This window comes from Marmota monax, unplaced genomic scaffold (genome assembly GCF_021218885.2).
Source record: "Marmota monax isolate L192 unplaced genomic scaffold, Marmota_monax_Labrador192_F-V1.1 WCK01_AAM20220418_F8-fsc00157, whole genome shotgun sequence".
Classification (NCBI taxonomy): Eukaryota; Metazoa; Chordata; class Mammalia; order Rodentia; family Sciuridae; genus Marmota; species Marmota monax.
This window is the reverse complement of record NW_026694573.1, coordinates 4,077,351-4,104,447: the sequence shown is the minus strand read 5'-3', so window position 1 is coordinate 4,104,447 and position 27,097 is coordinate 4,077,351. Positions and strand designations below refer to the sequence as shown.

At 47.9% G+C, this 27,097-nt stretch overlaps 2 protein-coding genes across 2 annotated transcripts in view; one reads left to right on the top strand and one right to left on the bottom strand.

Annotated features, from left to right (window-relative positions):
• Window positions 1–1,870: 1,870 nt before the first annotated feature.
• The window catches only part of Rsph14 (radial spoke head 14 homolog), an 82,437-nt gene continuing 57,210 nt past the window's right edge, over window positions 1,871–27,097 (bottom strand). Inside the window, exons 5-7 of the mRNA XM_046421145.2 lie at window positions 6,136–6,361; window positions 4,009–4,145; window positions 1,871–2,172 (exon numbers count right to left, since the gene is read on the bottom strand). Of these exons, the coding sequence (XP_046277101.1) occupies window positions 1,934–2,172; window positions 4,009–4,145; window positions 6,136–6,361 (602 nt within the window). The 3' untranslated portion in view covers window positions 1,871–1,933. The remainder of the gene's footprint in view (window positions 2,173–4,008; window positions 4,146–6,135; window positions 6,362–27,097) is intronic.
• The window catches only part of Gnaz (G protein subunit alpha z), a 52,370-nt gene continuing 41,499 nt past the window's right edge, over window positions 16,227–27,097 (top strand). Inside the window, exon 1 of the mRNA XM_046421143.2 lies at window positions 16,227–16,357. The gene's annotated coding sequence lies outside the window, so the exon portion shown is untranslated. The remainder of the gene's footprint in view (window positions 16,358–27,097) is intronic.

Genomic DNA, 27,097 nt, shown 5'->3' with positions numbered 1-27,097 from the left:
AAATGTCCCCTTCCCCATGTTTTGAAATAATTTGTTAAGGCAGGTATTAATTCTTGCCTGGAGACATTTAGGGATAGATGTTCAGTTATGTATAAGGAATCAAAACTCAGAAGAGAAGACTGGTGCTAGAAACCCAGAATTGGGAGAAAAAGGGTAGAGGGCAAGCCCAGCTAAGACAGGAGGTAAGGAGGCTCACTGCCAGGCAGATAAGATTGTGCAGGAAAAAATGGGAGATGAGAGGGCCTAGAACAGAACTGTGAGAAATACCAATACCACTGGTGAAGTAACAAAAGATGGTTCCCCCCAGCAACTCAGGAGGCTGAGGAAGAAGTATCACAAGTTTGAGGCCAGCCTGGGCAACTTCATGAGACCCAGTTTCAAAATTAAAAGTTCTGGGAATGTATCTCAATGGTAAGAGCACCCCTGGGCTCAATCCCCAGCATACTACCCACACACAAAGAGGCTTCCATATCAGAGAACAAAATCAGAGTCTTGGTGACAGGGAATTGGTGACCTTAGCCAGAGCCTGTAGAAAGGTGAAGCCAATTTGCTATGGGTAGACACAGGACTGGGACATGAGGCATTGGAGTCCCTGGAGCAAGTATCTGCTTCCTTGACTGGGGGGAAAAAAAGAGTTCCTCTAATAGGTCTTTTCTTGAGAATGGGATTGAATCTGAAACCTCAGCTTGAGCCAATAGCCAGTCCCTTTCATAATAAGGTCTACTTGGGATAATCCTTTAAGTCCAAGGACACAAACTTCTCTGTGTTTCTTCGAGAAAAGTGAGGGTCCCTGGGGCTCACTGAAAAGATTGCAAGAACAGGTTCACTTGGGATTCTGGTTTTGCTGATAATTTTTATCCTGAGAACATCTCCCTGAATAGATTCCTGGTTGGTGAGGAGGGAACCTCAAAAAATTCTGGGTAAAGATTAAGGCTTTACTGTAAAGGCACAGCCCTAAGGCTTAATTCTTGTGGTCCTTCAACTGAGGTTGGAATCACTGCTTGTCCCCCAAAACCAGAGGAGCTGTGGCATGGCCAAACCAGGCAGGGCTGGGTAGGGAGAAACAAAAGAGCTCTCTTGACCATTCCTCTGACCTTATCCACATGCCTCAGAACTACCCCACTCTTCAGCCCAGCTTCTCCCCTTCCTTGAGCTCCCAGCCTCTCTAGCTGATCTCATTACAGGGGGAGAAGATGAATGAAGGCACAGGCGGGAGGCAATCTCAATGCAGAGCTGCTCTGCAGCCAGGAAAGCTTAAGAAGGAAGAGGGAGGTGCAGGGGGCTTCCGGCCAGCCCAGAAGGGAGTGTGACCTGGTGAATTCCTTGCTTTGGAGAACAATGAAGCTGTTTTAAGGGGAAAATCTTAAGGAAAAAACTAGAATCAATCCCTGTCCTGTGCGCTCAACCCTGGTGGATCCTCTTATGACCTAGTCATCCTCCCCTGGGGAGACTCTGCATCAGATCATCATCTTGCTTCCTGCCATGCTTTGTGGGAAAGGGACAGAAGTGGCTGGACAGGGCACTGAGGAGACTGCTCAGCAGAACCACACCCACATGCACTCCACGGGCCTGAGCACTATGGTGTACAAAGCTTGGTTAGTGCCTGGTCCAGTAGTGTTCCTTCCAACCCCCATCCCAACTCCCTACCTACCATCCTGTCCTAGAGGACTCAGCCATACTTTTTACCTGCTAAGGGCAGTCTGGGCTCTAGAGAAAGCAAAGCTCCCAAGGTCACCTCCTACTCATTCCTTGCCCTAGGTTGGGTCTGTGCCAATCAGTACCCAGTATCTCTGGGCCTGGTATTTATCCTTTGGCAGAAAGAAAGATGTGACAATGCTCCAGGAATATAAAGTACCACTGAGACCTGAGATAAAGATTCTGCCCATTTATTCAGGCACACAGGTAGCTTATTGGATCTGGGCCAGTGAGGGGCTCAGGGTTTCCATTCGATCACTTTGATAGCAATGTGGGCTGCCCTCCTTACAGCCTCATTTTGATCCATCTTGAGATTACGGAAGTTGAACACGTGGCCCTGCAGGAGCTTGCGACCCTCAGGGGCCTCAGCCAGTATGGTGAGGGCCTTGGTGGCATTCAGGCGCACTTTGATCAGAGGTGAGAACAGAAGCTTCAGGAGTGGCTGGATGGCTTCTGAATCCAGGGCTGCATACTTCCCTGTAGACCACCAACACCAGCTTTCTTAACCAGTCATTCTGAGGAGGCCTTCCTCCCCCTGCCCTCCTGCCTGTGCTGTTTCAAGGGGAGGCATCACCCTATATCACCCTCCTTTCTCCTCATCTCTTTTACACTCTTGTGGAGTTCAGCCTAGACCCCCTCAACCCTGCTCTTCCAGACTCCTAACTGGCTTCTCTCCATCATTCTCTTTCTTACACTACAATCAGTCTATTAAGACAAAACAAATTGTCTTTTAAAATATAAAGCTAATCATTCATATGGCAAAAATTTCTTAAGCAACTATTCAACACCTGGCACAAAAACACTCATAGGAGGGCTGGGGTCCTAGTTCAGTGGTAGAGCACTTGCCTAAGAGATGCAAGGCCCTGGATTCTATCTTCAGCTCTACGAGAGAGAGAGAGAGAGAGAGAGAGAGAGAGAGAGAGAGAGAGAAAGGTGGGGAGGAGAGGAGAGGAGAGGTTTGGAGAGAAGAGGAGAGGAAAGGGGAAAGGGAACAAACGAGAAGAGAAGAAAAACAACAAAACAATCCATATTTTTCTTGCCCTCAGACATTATATGTACAGAAGATACTCTCCTTAACACACAGTCAGCAAACTCCTTTGCTGCAAGATGGGTATGTAGAGGGATGAGGGGAGTCTCCGTCTCTATCCTGCTAACTCTGTCCTTTGGGTTGATTCCCAAGCCCCTCTCAAGGGATGTCTGGCCCTCTGGAATGCTAACACTTCTCCACATCACTTATCATTCTGCCTCTCCTGCCAACTATAGACCCCAGAGGCAGAGAACTATGGGTTACCATTGTCCAGTTCAGTGCCCATCACATGACTGGGACTCAGAGACTACCCACCAAAATGCCTTCTGGGGATCAGTTATCCTTACATGCCTGGCTTCTGGACTCTGTGTCTCTGGCCATTGCCTGAGCTCCTATGAGGCCCCTGGCCCTCCAAGTGCCCCCACAGGAAGCCTGAGCTGAGATTCCCCAAGATGAATGCACAGAGGGCACCCCTACCCTCCTATGTAGTCAGCATCCTAACTACACAATGGAAAGCAGGGCTGTGACCTCTGAGAAGGCCCCAATCTCACCTCCTCTTTGTGTCTCAAATTCTACTATTAGGTCCTGTGGGAGTTTCTGGGAGAATGTGTTTGAGGGAGACTTTGCAGTATATTGATCATGAATCCAAGGTTCAGTGAATACTCTGTTGGATGCAAAGGAAGCATGGGGCACAGGGCTGGTACAGATGAGTGTCGGCCAAGAGGGAAGATCAGACAGCTTTCAGAGGTTCTCAAGTGTGGGAAGGAAAAATCAGATCCCAGCCCATCAGTTATAGAGATCAGCTCAGGTCTCTTCTCTTAGCTCAGAGTTGGGTGACAGCATGAAAGTCTGACTATCTGGGAGTCCTGGGCTGAGGGTATGGGAGAAGATAATACTGTAGTCTTATTTGCCCTTCCACAAATTTGAGAAAATCAATTATGATCAAGAAACACCTTAGACTCAAGGGTTCCAGGGTTTGCTTAGACCACAGGAAAACAGAATTCATGGATAGCAATCTAATCAATATAAGAATCATAGCTCACAAAGGGACCTGAGTGTATGCAGTAATTCCAGGCCCAGGGAAGAGTGGTATGAAGGGACAAAGGTCCTAATGTGAGTGACCAGTGTGGATGGTTGGGGGAGTAATACTCAGCTCTTGAGTATGAGAAAGATGAGTTTGGAAAGCTCAAAGTGGCTGCTGGCAGGCTGCGTGGGAGGGCTCCCTCTTCCCTCTTGCCTAGACCCACCCAACCTGAAGGATCCTGGGGTGGACATCCTTGCCTTACCTTCAGTGGTCACGGTGGCATATATCAGAGCCCCAGCAGCATTGGCCTGTACCTCTTCCTCCTCATCTTTCAGTAGCTGCACCAGGATAGGGATGACATCATGTCTACACACCTGGTTCTTGCCCTCCAGAGGGATGCTGGAGCATAAAGGAGATAGCTAGGGGTTCTAGTTGATGGGGAGGACTGGAGTAAGACCCAAGACTTCCCCAGGGGGACACAAGAGGAAATAACTTGTATTGGGACTATCCCTGAAGGCCCAGGACTGCCCATGGCCAGGGTATGTAGCAATACTGGTATAAGCACTGCCTGCTGCCAGTGAAGGTGAGACCAAGGGCCAGGGGGCAATGTCACCTTACCCTAAGCCATCATTCAAAAGAAGAAACAAGACATTTTCTCCTTGGCCCCAAAATGCAGAGGAGCAGGACCCAGGGGTGTGAACCACAGTGAGACCCATCGACTCTACTTAAAGAGTTAGCTATCAATGGAGGGCCAAGCTACCCCAAACAGCAGTAAGCTGCCCAGCCATGGGCAACAGCAGGTGGAGACTCAGATAAGGTGACTTTTAGGCCACTTCTCATTCTGGCATTGTGTGAAGCTGTGAAAATAGGATGGTGTACTCCCCAAGAGTTTTCCAAACTGTAAGAGGGCCAACACTTCACCCCCAAAAAAGAAGGGCTCCCTGAACCAGGAAATACTGCCTATTAGTCCCCACAGGAACATCTCGGTGCACATGCATCTTGCAGCAAGGACCCTGTTATAATTCATTTAAAATTTCTCAAACTTTACCACCCAAGAACCCTCATTTTTGTAGAATTCTTCCCCACCCCCACAACAGGGGAATGAGCCCAGGGGCACTCTAACACTGAGTTACATCCCTAGCCCTTTTTGTTTATTATTTTTAATTTTGAGACATGACCTTGCTAAGTTGCTGAGGTTGGCCTAGAACTTGTAATCCTCCTGCCTCAGCTCACCAGTAGCCAGAATTACTGGCATGTGCCACTGCATCTGGCTTTGTAGAACTCTTAATAACACCCCAAAGACATAGGTTTTCCATGGAAACACAGTTTGGAAAATGGGTTTGGCAGCCATTTGGCTGTGAGTTTGTGAGACTGTTGGGCTTTCTGGGCAATGGGTCTTAACTCTTAGATACTTGATCAAGGATACAGAGGCTTAGGCTCACCTTCAGGGATTCCCCGAATTCATTCATGCAGCAAGTACTATATGGGCACCCGGCACACAGTGGGCACTGGTTCAAACACCACAATAAGACCTGGGTTTCTCTGCCTGAGCATTGTTGACATTTGGGGACCAGGTAATCTAACCCTTGTTCTAGAGCAGCAAACAGAGCAATGCCCTGTCCTCACAGAACTCCCCAAATGGATGACAACAAAATGGAAGGGGTGATAGTGAACATAGGCTGGGTGGGAGAAGCCAGGAGGGCTGGAGGAAGGCCACACTTTAATAAAGTAGAAAGCCTTGCTAAAAGGTGACTTCTGGACAAAAACCAGAAGGATAATGAGCCTGAGCCTGGGCCTGGAAATCTGCCCAAGCCTCCCAGGGTGATCCTGGGGACAAGAAGCCTGCTACCTCAGTTTCCAGGCAGGATTTAGACCATAATCCTATGTGACTTTGAGCAAGTGACTAGATCTTGTGCTCCAGTTTCCTTACCTATAATGGAAGACATTCCCTTCCTTGGAGAATTATCTAGATGTGTAATTTATAGACAATTCCTGGTGTCATAAGCACTTAGTGACCACTGGCTATCATTGTTATGGCAGGGGAGACTCCTGCTTGCCTTCCTCATGAGTATGGGTGAGCAATTGGCTGTTTTTGTCTGATATGGGGGTAAGAAAGAGTTTCCTGGGATACAGGACATTCTGAGGCCAATAGGACAGTGATCACCATAGTAGATAAGGTCCTCTTCCAACCCAGCTCCCTCCTCCCCCCAGGGCACAAGCAGGCCAGGAGAGGTAGGCCCAGGGTGGATACCCTTGGGTTCTGGGAGAGACCTTGTTGGGTGAAGCCCCACTTCTGGCCTGCTTCTGGGCCAACAGCAGCTCAGTTGTCTCTGGGCCTCAGCAGAAGCCCAAGGGCATAGCCACTCTGTGTGACCTGGCTGGGCCTCACCTGATGGCCATGAGTGCTTGAGCAGCCTTGCTGCGGATGTTTTTGTTGGAACTGAGAAGTTTCTGCTTGAAGAAAGGCACAGCACAGCTGCTCAGAGCCTCAGTGGCATCCTCCTGCAGGCAGGAGGCCAGCGTGTCCAAGATGAGCTCCTGGATTTTCTCCTCCTCCCTCTGCAGCTTCAATACCAGTGGGGAGATCAAGCCGTTATCGACAATGCCACGGGCCCCTGCAGAACAGAAAAGGATACTGGGGGACAGCCTCCCGTGCAGACTGGCTTGCACAGGTAGAGTGGAAGCTTTGATAGAAGGACCTGGCATGGAGCTTGAGTAGCCATTAGGAGGCTGAGGGTGCAGCCATGGCAGAAGCTGGGGTGAGGCTGAGATAAGGTCCCAGAGGTCACAAAAGGTGCTAGCCTTTTGGTCACTTGGGCCTCAGGAACATCAGACATAAACAAGTACACAGAAGCCTGAGAGGTAGCAGTTATCCCTGGGAGAGCAAAGACTCCCCCTCAAATGGGCCCCACCTCACTCCTTCCAGCTCTCCTTCCCTCCTGGGCAAGGATATTTCCACCTGTAGCTATCTGGAATAGAACACAGAACCCCAGCACCAACAGTATCCCAAGGGGCCCAGGCTCTCAAAGCAGCCCTCTCAAGTCCTTGAGATGTGGAAAGAGCAAAGGCGAGCACTTCCCCATGCACTCAAACCACCCATCACTACTGCCTTGTATCTGGCCCTCTCCCCATCCTCCCCAGCAGCCATGCTACCCACTGAGAAACTGTCTATAGTCCCTAGGGAGGTGGCCACCAGCAAACACCTCTTTCTTCTGCCCTCCCTAGTTAAACCTTCTAATTTACTCTAGAGAGACAAATAAACAGGTCAATTAGCCAAAAGGTCTCTGAGTACCAATTAGCACCAGGGATTTCCTCTTTGAAGACATCATCCCAGTCTTCTTGTCTCACTCCCTAAGGACATCAAATGGCAGATGCCCCAGGTAAGGGCAAGTAGAAAGACAAGCATATTTAGAAGCTCTTACTGTCTCCTCTGCACGTTCCCTGCTGTCCAGCAGCTCCCAGTACCCTTGACCAGCTTCTCACTTGGGTGTCTGGGTGGAGCAGCTAGCTCTGCCCCACTTCTTCTTAGGGCACTCAGGGCACAGGGAAATCAGTTATCTGTTACTTCAAGTATGTTAGACTTTCCTTTTTAAAATTTAATATCCACAGATTTCCAAAGAAGCCTAGGTTTAGCTCCTAAATGTATCCTTTCCCAGATGTGTAGTCTTAGACACATAATCCAACCTCTCTGAGCCTGGTTTACTCAGCATTGAAATAAGCCCACTTGGCAGGATGTTATATAATACCAATGGAAGTTGGGAACTGTCTAATTGGGGCTTGGTCATGGCCTCACTCACATTTGGTTCTAAGCTTCCTGAGAAAACCCAGTGACAGGTGTTGCTGAACTGAAAGAAAGTGCTGTCCAGTCCAACTTGGGATGGACACACACTTGGGAAAGGACAGAAGGAGAGAAATGAGGTCAGAAAATCAGAACATTGGAGGTGATCACTTCCATGGCACCTCTCTTCCTTGGCAAGGAAACTGAGGCCCAGAGGGGAAACAGTAGATGGGGACAAAGCCAGGGCCCTTGGCTCTTTGGGTTTTGTTACTCAAGCATCTGTTTTGGGCCACTGCTCCTAGAAATACTCAGCACTGGGACCTAGGTTCATTTTGAGACAGAGGGAGATTAAAAATAAAACGCATGCCGGGTGTGCCTTTCTGCTCGTTCACTTTGCTTTTCAGCTAAAAGGAGAGTGGTGGGCCTGGCTATTTATAACTAACCCAGATCCAAAACAGCTTGTTCAAGTGGGGGTGAGGCACATAGACCCCAAGGAAACCAACCAGAAAAACCCACCTGAGAGTCACAGTGAGGATTGGGAGGCTAGCACAGGTGGGGAACAGAGAACAGCCAGCCAGGGAAGTAGGAAGGCTAGTGGGAGAGTCATTTGGGGACAGGTCATTAGGCAACAGGTTGTCACATCTGTAGACGAGGAATTCCAGGATCCTGTGGATTCTGGAAGTACAGAAAGGTAGACCCAGGGAAGCTAGACCTTACAGAGGTGCAGCGGAGTCCAGATGGGCAGAAACAGAAAGCCTGCAAACTGCCATACTGGGTGGGCCAGTATGGGCTTAATAGTTAATGAGCTAGAAAGTTCTACTGGGATTGAGGGGTCATGGATGCTCATGGCATGGAGCCACCTGCAATTAAAGTTTGGTCAGTTTCCTGGGGCAGGGGTTGATACTATTTTGCCCAGCTATCCATGCTGTCAGGGAGGTGCTGGGTGGGCTCAGTCACAAGGCCCCTTTCTCCTTGCCAACACAAAGCTCCAGCTGCACCCTGCCCCTGGGCCAGCACAGCACCTGCTGATAACTACTCCAATGCTGACACTGACACACTCAGTTTCCCCATGATCCCATGGCTGCAGCAGGCACTTTGCTGAACTAGGCCTCACAAAAACTGACTTCTTTGCTTTTTCTTATTTTCTCGACTAATTAATATTTTTGCTATATGATTATGCCCAGAAGCACAACTCGCATGGTCTGTGGGACCATGCCCAAGGCAAATAAATATGAAACAAAAACTTGCCTTTAAAAAGTCTAATTTAACAATTCTCCGATGGTTCTTAGACCAACATCCCCAATTTTACTTGAAGGCAGCTGACCAGATGTGGCTATCTGGGGCATCCTTTCATGCTCACTGGCTTGGCCAGGTTGGTCTTCCATGAATTCTCTCCAAGTCTCATGCTCCTTCCTGCCCAGTGTTCTCCCTACCTTGGAACTCACTTCAATCCCCTATCACTGGCTACCTCTCCATTCCTGCTGCAGCCCCAGCTTAAGCATCTTTTCTTTCAGGAAGCTGACCCCGTTGCTTCCAGGTTCCCCCTCCACATGCCCTCCAAACCCCAATGTCTCCACCCACCTGTCTATGCTGAGTCAGGTTACAGACTATAACTATAGTGGCAAATTATTGTTCTGCTTTCTACCACTGCCCTGTAGCCACAAGAGTCCACCAGGAAAGAATCAGGTCTACATCCTAGAACTGTAACTAGAAATATGCCCCACATTGAGGAAACCTTCACTAAATGATTGTTAAATGAATGAAAATAAAAATTGACTGGACACCAGGGGAGCCATCCCTTTGTCTTTCAGGTGGTAAGGTCAGGTAGGCAACAGCCAGCCCTAGTGGTTCCCTCTAGGAGCTGGTCTCTGCTCTCATAGCTGGAATGTTGTAAGTGGTTATCCCACACTTGTATCTGGGTTTGGCCCTTGCAAAAAGCTTAACTCTGACCCCTGATTCTGCCACAGAAACTGCCTGGGCCCATTAAAAATGTACATTTCCTATGTTAAACTCTCAAAATTACCCTCTAGGAAGCATGGTAGGCATACATGCAGAGCAGCCCTTCAACTGTTAGTCAAATTCCTTTAGTCCTCACTGGTCACCTCCAGGGATCACTGTGCCACATCTAGTTGATCTCAACTGTGACCATAACCAGTCTTTAAAAGTTTAGGCAGCAAGAAGCAAAAGATCAACTATACAGGGAAATAGAGGTTATAAAAAACAAACAAACAGAAATCCTAGAAATGCAGGAAGCAATAAGCCAACTTAAAAACTCAATTGAGAATACTACCAGCAGAGTAGAACACTTAGAAGACAGAACATCAGACAATGAAGATAAAGTATTTCAACTTGAAAAGAACATAGACAGCTCAGCAAGACTGTTAAGAAACCATGAGCAGAACATCCAAGAAATATGGGATAACATCAAGAGACCAAATTTAAGAGTCATTGGGATACAGGAAGGGACAGAGTTTCAAACCAAAGGAATGAGCAATCTATTCAATGAAATAATACGAGAAAACTTCCCAGACTTGAAGAATGAGACAGAACCCCAAATCCTAGAAGCCTACAGGACGCCGAATGTGCAAAATCATAAGAGACCCACACCTAGACACATTATAATGAAGATGCCCAACATACAGAATAAGGAGAGAATTTTAAAAGCTACAAGAGAAAGGAAGCAGATCACATTTAGGGGTAAGCCAATCAGGATAACAGCTGATCTTTCAACACAGACTCTGAAAGCTAGAAGATCCTGGAATAACATATTTCAAACACTGAAAGAAAATGGGTTCCAACCAAGAATTGTGTTTCCAGCGAAATTAAGCTTCAGGATGGAAGATGAAATTAAAACCTTCCACGATAAACAAAAGTTAAAAGAATTTGCAGCTAGAAAACCATCTCTTCAAAACATCCTCGCCAAAGCATTACAGGAAGAGGAAATGGAAAATAACAATGAAAACCAACAGTGGGAGGTAGGACAGTAAAGGGGGGGAAAATAATCAAAGAGGAAAACAAACCATGTTTAGTAACAGAAATAAACAAATATGGCTGGAAGAACAACCCATATCTCAATAATAACCCTAAATGTTAATGGCTTAAACTCACCAATTAAGAGACACAGGCTAGTAGAATGGATCACAAAACAAGACCCAACAATATGCTGCCTACAGGAGACGCATTTGATAGGAAAAGACATACATAGGCTGAAGGTGAAAGGTTGGGAAAAATCATATCACTCATATGGACTTCGGAAACAAGCAGGAGTATCCATACTCATATCAAATAAAATAGATTTCAAGCCCAAGTTAATCAAAAGGGATAAAGAGGGACACTACATACTGCTTAAGGGAACCATACACCAACAAGACATAACAATCATAAATATATATGCCCCAAACAATGGTGCAGCTATGTTCATCAAACAAACTCTTCTCAAGTTCAAGAGTCTAATAGACCACCATACAATAATCATGGGAGACTTCAACACACCTCTATCACCACTGGACAGATCTTCCAAACAAAAGTTGAATAAGGAAACTATAGAACTCAATAACACAATTAATAACCTAGACTTAATTGACATATATAGAATATACCACCCAACATCAAGCAGTTACACTTTTTTCTCAGCAGCACATGGATCCTTCTCAAAAATAGATCATATATTATGTCACAGGGAAACTCTTAGACAATATAAAGGAGTAGAGATAATACCATGCATCCTATCTGATCATAATGGAATGGAACTGAAAATCAATGATAAAAGAAGGAAGGGAAAAGAATACATCACTTGGAGAATGAACAATAGGTTACTGAATGATCAATGGGTTATAGAAGACATCAAGGAAGAAATTAAAAAATTCTTACAGATTAATGAAAACACAGACACAACATATCGGAATCTATGGGACACATTGAAAGCAGTTCTAAGAGGAAAATTCATTGCTTGGAGTTCATTCCTTAAAAAAAGAAAAAACCAACAAATAAATGATCTCATACTTCATCTCAAAATCCTAGAAAAAGAAGAGCAAAACAACAGCAAAAGAAGTAGAAGGCAAGAAATAATGAAAATCAGAGCTGAAATTAATGAAATCGAACAAAGAAACAATTGAAAAAATTGACAAAACTAAAAGTTGGTTCTTTGAAAAAATAAACAAAATCGACAGACCCTTAGCCATGCTAGCGAAGAGAAGAAGAGAGAGAACTCAAATTACTAGCATACGGGATGAAAAAGGCAATATCACAACAGACACTTCAGAAATACAGAAGATAATCAAAAATTATTTTGAATCCTTATACTCCAATAAATTAGAAGATAGTGAAGGCATAGATAAATTTCTTAAGTCATATGATCTGCCCAGATTGAGTCAGGAGGATATAGACAACCTAAACAGACCAATATCAATTGAGGAAATAGAAGAAACCATCAAAAGACTACCAACTAAGAAAAGCCCAGGACCGGATGGGTATACAGCAGAGTTTTACAAAACCTTTAAAGAGGAACTAATACCAATACTTTTCAAGCTACTTCGGGAAATAGAAAAAGAGGGAGAACTTCCAAATTCATTCTACGAGGCCAACATCACCCTGATACCTAAACCAGACAAAGACACTTCAAAGAAAGAAAACTACAGACCAATATCTCTAATGAACCTAGATGCAAAAATCCTCAATAAAATTCTGGCCACTCGGATACAAAAACATATCAAAAAAATTGTGCACCATGATCAAGTAGGATTCATCCCTGGGATGCAAGGCTGGTTCCATATACGGAAATCAATAAATGTTATTCACCACATCAATAGACTTAAAAATAAGAATCATATGATCATCTCGATAGATGCGGAAAAAGCATTCGACAAAGTACAGCATCCCTTTATGTTCAAAACTCTAGAAAAACTAGGGATAACAGGAACATACCTCAATATTGTAAAAGCAATCTATGCTAAGCCTCAGGCTAGCATCATTCTGAATGGAGAAAAATTGAAGGCATTCCCTCTAAAATCTGGAACAAGACAGGGATGCCCTCTCTCACCACTTCTGTTCAACATAGTTCTCGAAACACTGGCCAGAGCAATTAGACAGACGAAAGAAATTAAAGGCATCAAAATAGGAAAAGAAGAACTTAAATTATCACTATTTGCAGATGACATGATTCTATACCTAGCAGACCCAAAAGGGTCTACAAAGAAACTATCAGAGCTAATAAATGAATTCAGCAAAGTGGCAGGATATAAAATCAACACGCATAAATCAAAGGCATTCCTGTATGTCAGCGACAAATCCTCTGAAATGGAAATGAGGACAACCACTCCATTCACAATATCTTCAAAAAAAATAAAATACTTGGGAATCAACCTAACAAAAGAGGTGAAAGACTTATACAATGAAAACTACAGAACCCTAAAGAGAGAAATAGAAGAAGATCTTAGAAGATGGAAAAATATACCCTGTTCATGGATAGGCAGAACTAACATCATCAAAATGGCGATATTACCAAAAGTTCTCTATAGGTTTAATGCAATGCCAATCAAAATCCCAATGGCATTTCTTGTAGAAATAGAGAAAGCAATCATGAAATTCATATGGAAAAACAAAAGACTCAGAATAGCAAAAACAATGCTAAGCAGGAAGTGTGAATCAGGCGGTATAGCGATACCAGACTTCAAACTATACTACAGAGCAATAGTAACAAAAACAGCATGGTACTGGTACCAAAACAGGCGGGTGGACCAATGGTACAGAATAGAGGACACAGAAACCAATCCACAAAACTACAACTACCTTATATTTGATAAAGGGGCTAAAAGCATGCAATGGAGGAAGGATAGCATCTTCAACAAATGGTGCTGGGAAAACTGGAAATCCATATGCAACAAAATGAAACTGAATCCCTTTCTCTCGCCATGCACAAAAGTGAATTCAAAATGGATCAAGGAGCTTGATATCAAATCAGAGACACGCCGTCTGATAGAAGAAAAAGTTGGCTACGATCTACATACTGTGGGGTCGGGCTCCAAATTCCTCAATAGGACACCCATAGCACAAAAGTTAATAACTAGAATCAACAAATGGGACTTACTCAAACTAAAAAGTTTTTTCTCAGCAAAAGATACAATAAGAGAGGTAAATAGAGAGCCTACATCCTGGGAACAAATCTTTACTCCTCACACTTCAGATAGAGCCCTAATATCCAGAGTATACAAAGAACTCAAAAAATTAGACAATAAGAGAACAAACAACCCAATCAACAAATGGGCCAAGGACCTCAACAGACACTTCTCAGAGGAGGACATACAATCAATCAACAAGTACATGAAAAAATGCTCACCATCTCTAGCAGTCAGAGAAATGCAAATCAAAACCACCCTAAGATACCATCTCACTCCAGTTAGATCGGCAGCCCTTATGAAGTCAAACAACAACAAGTGCTGGCGAGGATGTGGGGAAAAGGGTACACTTGTACATTGCTGGTGGGACTGCAAATTGGTGCAGCCAATTTGGAAAGCAGTATGGAGATTTCTTGGAAAGCTGGGAATGGAGCCACCATTTGACCCAGCTATTCCCCTTCTCGGTCTATTCCCTAAAGACCTAAAAAGAGCATTCTACAGGGACACTGCTACATCGATGTTCATAGCAGCACAATTCACAATAGCTAGACTGTGGAACCAACCTAGATGCCCTTCAATGGATGAATGGATAAAAAAAATGTGGCATTTATACACAATGGAGTATTACTCTGCATTAAAAAATGACAAAATCATAGAATTTACAGGGAAATGGATGGCATTAGAGCAGATTATGCTAAGTGAAGCTAGCCAATCCCTAAAAAACAAATGCCAAATGTCTTCTTTGATATAAGGAGAGTAACTAAGAACAGAGTAGGGTCGAAGAGCATGAGAAGAAGATTAACATTAAACAGGGATGAGAGGTGGGAGGGAAAGGGAGAGAGAAGGGAAAATGCATGGAAATGGAAGGAGACCCTCAGAGTTATACAAAAGTACATACAAGAGGAAGTGAGGGGAAGGGGAAAAATAATATAAGGGGGACAAACGAATGTCAGTAGAGGGAGCAGAGAGAGAAGAGGGGAGGGGAGGGGAGGGGAGGGGAGGGGAGGGGGGATAGTAGAGGATAGGAAAGGCAGCAGAATACAACAGACACTAGTATGGCAATATGTAAATCAATGGATGTGTAACTGATGTGATTCTGCAATCTGTATATGGGGTAAAAATGGGAGCTCATAACCCACTTGAATCAAATTGTGAAATATGATATATCAAGAACTATGTAATGTTTTGAACAGCCAACAATAAAAAATTAAAAAAAAAAAAAAAAAAAGTTTAGGCAGCACCTTCACAGGAGGGCTGTGATCCCAGGATATGTAGTGCAGTGTTCTCCATTTCACAGAAAAAGAAATAGTCCAAGGAGGTTATGGGATGATCTTAAATCCAGCACATGCAGCTGCCAGAGCCATCTGACCACAGACTTGGGTTAAGGTTGCCTTACCATCAACCTTTGCTGGTAGTTCCACTGCTTCTCTGCTCAACAAATGGGGTGATCCAAGTAATTTTACCAAGAAAGTGAAAAAAGTGACAAGGAAGATGTTAGCTGAGACTGTTTCTACATTTTACTAGGGATGCTCTAAAATTCATGTGCTTCATGCTAGAAGAATAGAAAAGATAGAGCAGCATGTATATCTTAGCCCTCTGACCTGAGTCTTTTAAGCACTGAAATGAGGGGTTCGTGGCCCTGGGGCCCACAGATGGGTTCCCCCTGAAATTCAAAACAGAATTTTGCTATCTGTCCTCAGGCACATTTTGCTGAGGATCCATTACCTTCAGTGGGTTTCCCAAAGGTGCCAGTTAGGACCTGGCTCTCTCCTGCTTCTCTAGACTAAGGGTTATCTCCTAGGCCTTTCCTCTTCTCCCTTCTCCTCCCTTCCAATACAGCTTTCCATGAACCAGTATTGCCAGGAACCCAGAAGAGCCCCTAACATGCTGAGAAAGAGAGCAGCAGAGACAACTAATGCTCCCTCCTATGCTGTACAAACTTCATAGGTGTGAAACTTTAGGATTCGCATAAGTCTTTCAAACGTCTTACAGGACGATTGCCACAATCCAGGTGGGCAGGTGCCACTAGCCCTACTTTGCAAAATGAAAGTCTGCAGGGGTAAAGTTGGTTGCCCAAGGTCGCAGCTAATATGGGCCAGAGCTGGGTTCGAACCCAGGTTGGGAGGAGACGAGCGGAGGCCAGCCGCCGTAGAAAGGGCAGAGGCCACCGCTGCTCTCGGGGTCGGCCTACCTGGCTACAAAAATCAGTCTCGCTAAGTAGGCGCAGAGACTTGAGCACACCGCAGCTCTAGGACGCCCGCGCCAGCAGAGCGTGCAGGACTGCGGCGCGCGCGGAACGACGGCTCCGCCCCTATCTGGAACCATTGGACTATTGGAACGTCCGTCTTTAGTCTGTGCCCAATGGGCGACGAGCCGGCGCTTGTGGCGGGGCGGTGGCGCCGGGCTCTCGGTGCCCGGAGGGCGCGCGACAGCCCCCGCCCGCGGTTGGCCCGGCAACGCGCTGCGCTCGCGGCTCCGCCCCCTGCCGACGGCGGCGCGGGGCGGGAGGACCCGCGGGCGGACGGGCGGCGGGCGGCGCGGGAGGCTGGCGGAGGGAGCCAGGCCGGCCTGAGCGTGTGCGCCGCCCGCGGTCCGGTCACGTCCCCGCGCGAGCGCCGCCACCCGCGTCTTGCGGAACGAGGGCGCCGTGGCTCCCGCTTGCTGCCCCGCCCCGCCCCACCCGAAGCAGCTCTTCAGATGCACCGTGCGGCGGCCAGGAGGTGAGTGAGCGCACCCGCGACCCCGATGAGCGAGGTTGAGATCCAGGGGTCGGGGGCGCAGCCGGGGTGTTCATCCCATCCCCACATGGGGCCCCTTCCGGACCTTTGTGCTTAGGGACATTCCGGGTTGGGGGTCGCCTTGGCAGGGATGACTGGCCTAGGTGGGAGGCGGCCGCCGGCCGAGCAGGTGCCAAGGAAGGGAGGCGCGCCGGCCCGAGGAACCCGCGGGAGATGGTAGCTGCGGGCCTGCAGGGTTGGGCAGGGGGCGCCGGGGATGCCGCGCCGGACCAGCCGAGCGCCCTGGGCGGCTACCAGTGCGGAACCCGGCCGGGAGACCTGCGGGAGCTACGCTGAGGTGGGATCTCCCTCTAGGGATACTGAAAGGAGACGACCCCAGTTGGCCTGAGCGCCGGCGCGTGGCCTTCACCGGAAAGGAAGATAGGGCCCCAGAGGCCTGGGCCCGGGGACAGAAGGCTCGCAGTTTTTGGTCATTACTCTTGCAGTGAGCAGGTTCCTTGGAGGCAAGAGATGAGTATCGACCAGCTGCAATTGTAATATGTTCCCGGCTCAATATTTTTTCCCTTAAAAGGCGGCGGGGGTGCTTGCGGGAGGGGTGTGAGGGCCTCGGGACTGGGGCTCAGTATCTTGCAGTCCATATGAAAGGGGCTCTGTCTTTAGGGCGGTGCTGAGCCGGTCTGGGTGACGATGGCAGGAATCCGCCTAGGCCGAGAATTGAGGCTCCTGTTAATCAAGAGAAGAGGATAGGAAGGCGGTGCCACGGTTCCCTGGAGTCTGAATCTGAACGTGGAGGGACCTTCCTGGTAGCCAAGGTCTGCCTAGTTTGGGGAAGCGGCTGAGTCCCTGACCTGCTCCTTTCTGCCCAAATGATTTCCCTGCCCTGGGGATTTGGTCCTGCTGCCCTCATTCCTGTCTGGAGGAAGCTCCTTGGCCAAATTCAATTAAGCAAATATTTACTGAGCTCTTGCTCCCTCAGGGCCTGGCGCTGGTGTGGACAGGGTGGGAGTGGACTAGGCCTACCCTTCCAGGACTGACTCACATCCCCACAGTGAACTATACAAAGATAACCCAGCTCCCAGTGTGGGTCCAGGGATCTCAGGAGGAGACACAGGCTCAGGTCAGACCTGCCTGTGGGCAATGTGACATTTGAACTGGAGCTTGAAGGACATGGGTACAGTTGGAGTGGACATGGGTACAGTGCAGGGATAGGGGAGAATGGATGGAGGCCCAGAGAGTTATTTAGGCAATTGATTCTGGTGAGAGCATGAGGGTGCTTAGGAAGGAGTCAGGTTTGGCAAGAAAGGTGGATGGGGGCTTCAAGGGACTGAGGGAGCTGCTGAAGTGGCCTGACCCAATCCTTGTTAGCTATGGTAGCCTCCATGTTTATAAAAGGAGAACAATTCTGTGACCTCTTGAGCTGGAGTGGGGTTGGGAAGGAAATTTAAAGACTAGAGAGGGCTCCTTGCAGTCTTGGCACCTTGCCTCTGGGTAGGGCCAAAGCACTGGGTAACCAGTTCACTCAGCCCCCTTCTTAGCCAGGATGGAGCCACCTGCTTTGGGGATAAAGCTTAGCTGGTTACTGCCTTCAGGCCATGGATGATTGAGAGCAGTGACTATGGTAGTTCAGGAGTGTCCATTGGGAGTGGAGAGGGACAGGTCATGGTTGGATGAAGTGGTGTGCCTTCAATATGCCTCTTCCTATAGAGATGAAGAGGTGCTTGTGTTTGATTTGAAACTCTTCCTGTGTGTTCCTGTAACAGACATTGATTTTTTGAGACAGGAGGTGAATAAGACTAGTTCCTCCCCCTCAGAAGACCAATGTTACTTTCTGCCCTAGATCTTATCTTGGTAGTGTGCCCATCCCCAAATGTGAGTGTATACATACACACACACACACTCTCTTAACTTTGGCTGAGGCCTGGGTTGCTGCAGAGAGAACAGGGCCTGCCTGCCCTCATGGGGTATGTGGTCTGGGCTGAACGGGACGAAGCCGCTTTGTTCTGTGCCTATCACCTGGCCCATTCCAGGGGCTTGCCATGGGCCTCTGGGTTTGGAACACAGGGAATGGATTCCTCCTCTCTGTCCCAAGCCTCTTGAACTTGGTTTTCAAGGAGGAAAAGTGCCTTTGCCTGGACCTCAGGAACATCTACTGTGATTCCAGAGACATCTGGTTGTCTGGATTAACTTGGTTGCCTTGGTTGCCTGTATAGAGGGCCTTTTCAAAGAAGGAATGCTGAATGCTGGGGTAGGCTGGGTGAAAGTGTGGCCTCAGGCTAGCTACTTAATTGATGTGTGAATTTGGATGACAGTGTGTGCTCCTTCCTTCCCTAAAGGCAACAATAGGGCCAGCCATGTACTAGCCCACACTAACCTCAGGAGCCTAAGATACTGTATGGCTATAGAGGCATGCTTGTAACTGCTGCTGACCACAGCTGGCTTACAGGAACTCTGCAAGAGGCAGATTAGCTCACTGCTCCCCTGAAGACCCCAGGAATAAAACTTGGGATAACTAGGTCTCTAGGGAAACCTTTGGACAGAGGCATCAGAACAGACACCAAGGATTGGCCCTATGCAGAACCCCTGAGCAGAGGCCATGCTACAGCTTGTGCATACTTGGAAGGGGCCCAGGAGTACCTAGACTTATGCCTCTGAGTTTGGAGGCAAGAACTCCAGTGTAAGCATCAGAAGATATGAGATCAGGCCCTGGTCCAGGCCTGTCCTCTCTCAGCTTTTTTGTCCTCATTTATAAACAGAGCCAAGAGTGCTCTGCTAGATCCCCTCCCACACATTTGGCCCCTTGCACATGTCCACACTGACAGGGGAGGAAGTTTCATGGGAGTGAGCTGTCAGGAACCTCTGATGCTCCTGGAGGAGACCACAGCCCTCCTTACAGGGCCCAAGGAATGGAACCTTACATGTGGCCTTCATCCATTTATTGAGCTAATATGTACCAGCATCTGCCATGATCCAGGTACTGTGCCAGGCACAGGGGTACAGTAGAAATGTAGCATCCACTCCCAGTGCTCGCTTCCAATGGGCAGAAGCTGACACTAACACATGTAACTGAGTGCAGGTAAATAAGTGCCATGCCATGCCAAACACTGAAGCAGAAGGAAGAGGGGCATCTCTCTGGAGTAGGGCTTGCTGCAGTGCAACAGAAAAGTTATGGGCAAGTTATGAGGTGGCCAAAGGAGAACACCTAGGAGCCTAGGAGAGGGGCAACAGAGGCTTGGGTGGAGTCTTGAGGCTAGTCAAGCAGAGCTCCACATGTGCCAGTAAGGTGGAAAGACCTAGACAAGTTTAGAGCAGAGGGAAGACACAAACTAATTTAGGCTTTTATAAGATCTATGCTGGAGCTGGGTTAGAGCACTTGCCTACCATGTATGAAGTACTGGGTTTGATCTCCAGTGAAAGAAGAAAAAAAAAAAGATCTCTGCTAATGTAGGAGTATAAACTGGGCTGGGGCTAAGACCTGGAGGCCTTTCAGAACTGTGTAACATTCCAGTGAGGTAGGTGCAATAGAGGTGATGAAAGGTAGCTGCATGGAAGATTTATTTTCAAGAGTGGCAGGTCAGACTGCTAATGGAGAAAATGCAAGCCCAGCAGGTTTTTCATCTGAGCCACTGAAAGGACAGAGCTGGCACTAACTGAAGAAGACTTGGCAAAAGTCTTCTTCATGAGAGGCAGGGAATCTGGAGATAGACTTGAGACCTTAATAAACATCAGCACAAGTGGTAGTCAGAGGGAAAAGCAAAGTTGGAGGTAGCAACTTGGGGTCTTTGGCATCAAGGTGTGTGGGAAGCCTAGAACCAGCTGAGGTCCCTTGGGGGCATAAGGGGTCCAGAAAGGGCCAGCATGGAGTTTGAAGATTGTTTAGCCAATGAGAATAGGAGCACAGTCATGACAGCCCCTCAGGAGGTTGGAGAAGGAGGCAACCAGCTTGGCAGGTCTCCCGGGTCAAAAACTGCCATTGGGAGGGGGTGCCTGGAAATTAGTGACATGCGCAGCTCTGGCTGCACAATTTATAGGGTCCTTGTTAAGAAATTATTAAGCATCTCAAGGCGATGACAACAGAGAATTACTTCTAGCACTGGGCCCTGTGTTATTCCCTAGGTGCATGCCCATGAGATTGACCTGATTGTGGAGACTATGAAAACAATTCTGGGGCTATGATGGGCAGAGAAGGAAAGCCTGTTATATGGGCCTGTGGTATGCCCACTGCCCTTCCTCCTTTCTCTTGAATGGACAGGTAGGCTTCTGGAGTTGGTCAGACCCAGACCTGGCCCCTGGCCTGAGGAGCCCAAAATTACACATTAAGTGAAAAATTGAAAAATTGCCTGCTCTGAGTTGTCATGTCTTTCCCCTCTCTCTGTGGACCACCAGTAGCCAGCAGCTTCTTGGGTAGAAGGTAGCAGGAGGCAAGTCCAGCCTCAGCAGGCCCTGGGCAAGCATGGCCGACAGCTTCACACAATGGCTTCCTTAAATTCCTCTCTTCCACAGGAGCCTGCTACATCACGGAGTTTTGAGTTATTTGCTTCTAAATTAAGGTATAACTCTCTTTTAGAGACGTCCCTGGAGAATCCATCAAAAAGTGCTAAGAAGCGAGACTGTTAAAAGCCACAGTGCTGGGAGGAGCCTTACAAATAGTGTCAAGACTGGTATTCCTTCTAGCAGCCTCAAACCAGAAACAGACCCTGTCCGAGGGCTGTGGTAGACTGTGGTCAGAGCATATCTTTCAGAAGAATACCCCTGCACTATCAAGTGGCCCTTTCCTGCCCCTGGGATGGGGAACCACCAGGACAGGATTCCTAGGTGAGGTCTGGTCTGAGCTTTGATCCCCCTCAGCAAGGCTGCCCCTGTCAGTTGTGAAGGCCAGACTTTGTCAGAGTGTTGGGGTTGGGGAGTAGGGACTAATGTGCATATTTTCCCCAGAGCCCAGATACAATTATTAGCAAGGAGAGTATATAGAATCTGCCTTGGATTTCATAGCCAAGTGCCTTCCAGGGAACCAAAGTTCACAAACCAAAGTGCAGAAAAGGGCCTGTTTTTATCTCACTTTTATAGTCAAGGAGACAGATCTGGAGAGGTGAATTGGTTTTTCTCAGTGGCTCAGTGAGTCTAGGCATCAGACTTATTGGAAGTTATCTAGAAACCAGAGGATTCTTATTAGCCTAGGGTGACCCAGCTTCCTTCTGTTTGGCCTGGTTCTATCCCCTCATTGGTCCCAAGAAGGATGATAGGTGAGGCCTAGTGACCTGCTGATTTAGAGTTGGCATGGCCGCTGCTGCTAGCTCTTAGGTTCTGACTCTGCTCTGGGTAGGCTGGTGGGCTACAGCAAACCCTGAACATTTTCCATCCATCCATTTCCATTCTCACTCCACACCCCTGGGGTGGGGGCAGTTCAGGGGCTGGGCTGACTTCCTATACCTGTGTGCCATAGGTCTGACACTACACCTCTTTGGGCCTCATCCTTTTCTCTAAAGTGAAGACTGAAGCACACAGGCTGTGAGGCCCCTTCTGTGCCTACACCAGTGTTCCTTTGCTGTTAGGAAAGCTTACTGTGCCAGTTGGGCCCATGGTATCATGACACGGGAGCTTGGCTCCTCACCATCTATCTTTGCACTTTCTTGGTTTCTGCCTAAAATTGCTCCCCTCTGGTTGCTCAGTTGTTTCTCTGTGTGTCAGTGTTAAAGGCCAAGTTTCTCTGCAATGCCAGGTGGTCCTCACAGCTGCTTTTTGTTCTCACTTATGGTTCTCAGACAAGGCCATACACAAGGGAGGGTCTCCAGGTCTTTTAATTACATGTTCACTTGAGGCCATCTCTCTAGAACAGTGTTTATGTCCACACTCACGTGGTTCCTGTGCCCCTTTCCTGCTGCTCTTTTTCCCCTTGGCACTAGCCACAGTCTAACCAACTATTTTATTTATTTATTTTCTCTTTCCTGGGCCTAAATATAAGCTCTGTGAGGCAAGGACTTAGCTGTGTTCACCCCTGAGAACCAGGCTCCCAAAGCCAGTGTGCCCAAGCTGGCACCCAGGAAGTCGTGGAGAGGGACTGAAAACGGCCTTGTGCTCTCATGTTAGAGAATTGCTGCTCTAGCTCAACCTTCTGTTTCAGAAAAGTGTGACTTTTGCCTTAGATTTGACCACCCAGTGCACACAACCCCACACATAGACACTGACTGGGCCATGTCAAGCCTGATCATGATTCACTCTGGAGCCAGAGACAGGTGAATTCCTTGTTTCTCATATTGAACCAGACACTTCAGACTGACACTTGACTCCTCAGTTCACGGTGTGACTCAGTGGGGCCTTTTTCAGATGTTGGGGATTCACATAGGCATGTTTATGGGAAAATGTCCCAAGAGGATGAGACAAGATTCTGATGGAAGTAAAAGAACATGGTGAGAGCCAAGTAGCCTTTCCAGGTAACCCCTGTGCCCCAGGGTCAAGGAACGGCCTGTCAGTCAGGGATGCAGGGCAGCTCGGTGCAAAGCAAGGCCCTAGACCTGGTTCTGCCTATAAAGATGACCCTGGTGAGTCTTTTTTACTCTCTGAGCCTCAGTTTCTTCACATTCATTCATTCATTCATTGCTAGGGCTTAAATCCAGGGAATTGTGCATACTAGGCAAGTACTGTACTGCTGACCTGTACCCCCAGCCTTCCTCACCTTTAAATCAAAAGCTCTGGGCCTTTGATGTAGTTCTCAATTCTTATTCCAGATTTGGAGTGACCACCCAAAGCACACTGTGCTAAAGACAATTCTAAGGCTGTGTTGTGGCTCAGAGAAGAAGCAGTCATGGCTGGGTAATAATATCTACAATTGGTCCAGGAGACAGGATTTAGACACATTTGCCAACAACTAACCAGCCTCACTACTGCACTCCTCTTCTTGCCTAGCAACTTTAATTCATTCCCTCTCTTATTCCTTGGGAACACTGACCTAACCCCCCTAATTATGTAAGTACTCTCCTTTTTCCTCAACACTTCCCCAGCTGACGTCTGGAGTGTCAAGCAGCTTGGGTCATTGTTGAATGTCTGTTCCCATCTCAGCTGACACTTTGTTCCCTTCGGTGCCCCTGGGTCCAGCCCCATGTCTGGCCCAGTATAGCTTCTCTCTACACATTGAGGCCTAGTGACCTGCTGAATTAATGAATGAGCAAGTGAATGAGTGAGACTGACTCAACCACTAAGCTCTGAAGATTCAGGAGCCTCCTCCTGGTTATAAATCTTGCACTGAGTTTTATTCCAGCAAGGAACTCCAAGAAGCCTGCCTATCTGCATAGACAGGATCATCACAGAAGAAGAGTACAAAACTGTGTGGTTTTGGCTGTAGATGTTATAGGAGTGGGGACAACATTGGAATAAGGAGCAGCAGAGTGACCAGGGGGAGCTAAAGGTATGAGAGACCTAGTCTCTGTATCCTGTGGAGAGCCCAGTGCTCCTGTCTGACCTTGGCTTTAGGGGGGTCTGTTAGGTTTCACTGGGTGAGAAAACTTTTCAAATTCCTGGTGGCGGGGGGTGGGCTCTGAAGACCCTCCTTGACAAAGTATTAAAGAACTAGACACCTACCTCCCTTGTTCTGGCTCCAGCATGCTCTGGACCCATGGGAAAGGCAACTTGACCACAGCTGGTGGTTGTCCCATGGAGGGCTGGTGCTCCTGCCTGTTGAGTGGGGTTTGAATTGGCAGGATAGGGTGGAGAGGGGTCATAAGGGTGGGGGCTTTGTGCTGACTGAGGGCCTACCCTTGTGCCTCTCTCCTTCCCCTATATGGCATGTCCTTTCTGGCCTTAGTTGCCCCAGCAGGCCTGCACTACCCACCCTTCTTGCTTCCTATGACTCTGTGGACTGACTACCAGGACCCTGGCTGTCTGGCCTGACATCTAGCCCATTAGTGAGTGTGGGTGTGGGTGGCCTGCCCTAAGCCAGGGTCTCCTCTAGTGTGATTGCCCCCCTCACCCACTCTGTTACCTCTGATAATGCTGTGCAAACATATTTCTCGATAAAATGCTAGGAAGAAAAATAATTAGAGTGTTGCCTCCATTATCCAATTTCTGATTAATCAAACTCTCTTTGTCCTCGGCCAAAATCTATTCATTTCCCTTAAACACTGGGCTGGTGCCAGGCATCGATTTCCTCTATGATAACACCATGCACACACGCACATTCCCAGCTCTGCCCTGCCCTGTGGTAGGGACTGTACAGAGGCACTGATGAGATTGTTCTTGTCCTCCCAGTTCTACCTACCTTTTCCAGGGAGCATCATGGCCATGCCGGCATCTCATCCCTGCTCAGCTCAGTTCTTTGACTGAACTTGCCCCTTACACACACTACTTGACTTTGGACTCTGGTTATGTTCTGGGGCAGAAGGATGGACTTCAGTCTCAGACTCTGGTAGGCCAGGTTTGGGGAAATGTCCCTGTCACTGGCACAAGAAGACAGCCAGGGCTGGGGGCTTGTAAGGAGGGTTGGGTAGGGGTACATTTTCCATATGGCAATAGAAATCCAGCCCCAAAGAATTTACAAGATGAGGGACATCCTGAACCTGGGAGCTCAGCAGTGGGGCAGCATCAGGGTCAACTAGCCATCCATCCACTGTGTCTATCCAAGGGAAGGCCAAGAGCCTTTTCAGAAGATTGTTCAGATATCCCCAGCTGTCCTCTCCCTTCACCAAGTTAACCCATCCCTCATTCAATCACTACAAAGTGTTGGGCTTGATTTAACAGTATCTGCTTTATGCCACGTCCTTGTAGGCATGTGGGATGTGTCAGGGAGCAAACAGTGGTGTTTGCATTGTTATGAACATAATTTGGGAAGGGTATAGTGCCCACCCTAGGTGAATGATGCAGCAGTGTGTTAGAGAAGGACAGTGCTGTGGGCTAAAACATTGTGGACCAAGATATGTGGCGTAGGCTGGGGTTGTTGTAAATAGGATAAGTAGGGTAGCCTCCTGAGGAGGAGACATCCAAGCCATTGAATTGGGGGGAATGGGCCACCTGGCTTTGGACAAAGCTTTTTAGATGGAAGGAACAGTTAATGCAAAGGCCCTGAGTTGAGAGTGAGCTGTATGTGCTGGAGAATCAGTAGGGAGGTCAGCAAGGGACCAGTGTGGCAGGTTCTGGGAGGTAGAGAGCATAGTGGGAGGCAATTGGAGAAGCTGGACTAGTCCACAGCCCGGGACCCTAGAAGAACTATGACCCTACCTCTGAAGTGAGATGGCAAGGGACAGAAAACTTCAAGCACAAAAGAAATATGTCCTTTCTTGTTTTTATGAGAAGCCCCCTGTCTGCTGCTGGAGCACCACTTACAGGGAGGTGGGAACAACAAGGAGATAGATAAGTGACTGCCAGAGGAGGGGCTGGCTGGGCATGATGAGCTCAATGGTCTCGTAATGGGCAGGGTCAGAAGGTCAGCTGAAGGCTCCCTTGAGACCAACCAGGCCCAGCCCTGACCTGAGGCTCCAGACCCTATTAGAAAGGAAGAAGGTAGAAGGAAGGTATGCCAGGCATGTTATGGATGCTGTAGTGCCCCAGGATTCCTTCCTGTGGGTGCACTGTCACCAAGTACCCAATAGTTCATGGTTGCACCCCTCATCAGACTTCTGCCCTCAAGCCCTTCATGTCTCCTGTCCTAGAGATGCCTGGAAGGTTCTACCCACTTCCCTCAAGGTGGGACAACTATGTAGTCCTTCTGCCTCCTGAGCTCCTTGTGGGGTCCGGTCAAGACGGCTGGAATCTCACTATGCCTAGCTTCTTCCCTGGACCTTTCCTGAATCTCTGTCTCCTCTGTTGGTTTCTCCTGATGCTATGCCTCCATTGATCATAGGTACAGGAATGTTCTGCTCAACTTCTACCTCTTAAGGACCTGATCAGGATAGGTTCAGCAGCAGCTGCAGGTTTGGACACTCCTGGGGGTGGCCTATCACAGGCAGAAGGATTGGTGCCAGCTACTGAGAGTTACCTGAAACAGAATCCCAGGCTGTTGGCCTCAGAAGGACCTACAGTGCTTGGAAAAATGCATATTCCTGGGCTCTTCCTGAGACAGAGGGTGGAGGGAATCTGTACTTCTTTGAGAGCCTCTGATTTCCTGGCTGGTGGCCTGCATGAGCTGGTCTTAGTACATGAGTGAGTTTAGGAGACTTGGGAAGAAGGCTGTGGGCCAGAGCAAGGAAGAAAAGGGGAAGTTGATAGACAGGGCGTGCTGCATACCTTCCAGATGTGAGAAAGAAGAAAGGGGCTGCAGAGAAATAGGAAAGGTCCTAGGAAGGAGTTGTCACTCATCTGGCCCCGTGGAATTCTTACCAGAGAGAGTCTAACCATGGTTTGAGGGTGGGAGTATCACACTCAGAGGTAAGGACAGGAAATTGCAGGGGTCCAGAATGGTGAAATCAGACTCCCACCCAGCTGAGGAGCCTCATTGAAAGTCAGCGATTAACCTTCCCTAGGGAAGCAGGGCTGGGGGATCCTGGGACCATAGCTGCCCCAGGCAGCAATTCCTTTGGCTCCCACTGAATCTCCTTACCTCTTAACTGTCATATCCCTCCTCCCCGTCACAGCTCCCATGATAGGTGGAACCTTCCATTTTAATTTATCTGTTTACTTCTGGCCTAGAGAGGCATCTGGCTCCATTGCCTCGTAAGTCAGTGCTCCTCAGGTAGTGCTGTCACCTCTCATCTACTGAGCCTTGTTGGCTGTGGGTCAGAAGACTGGACACATAGCAGA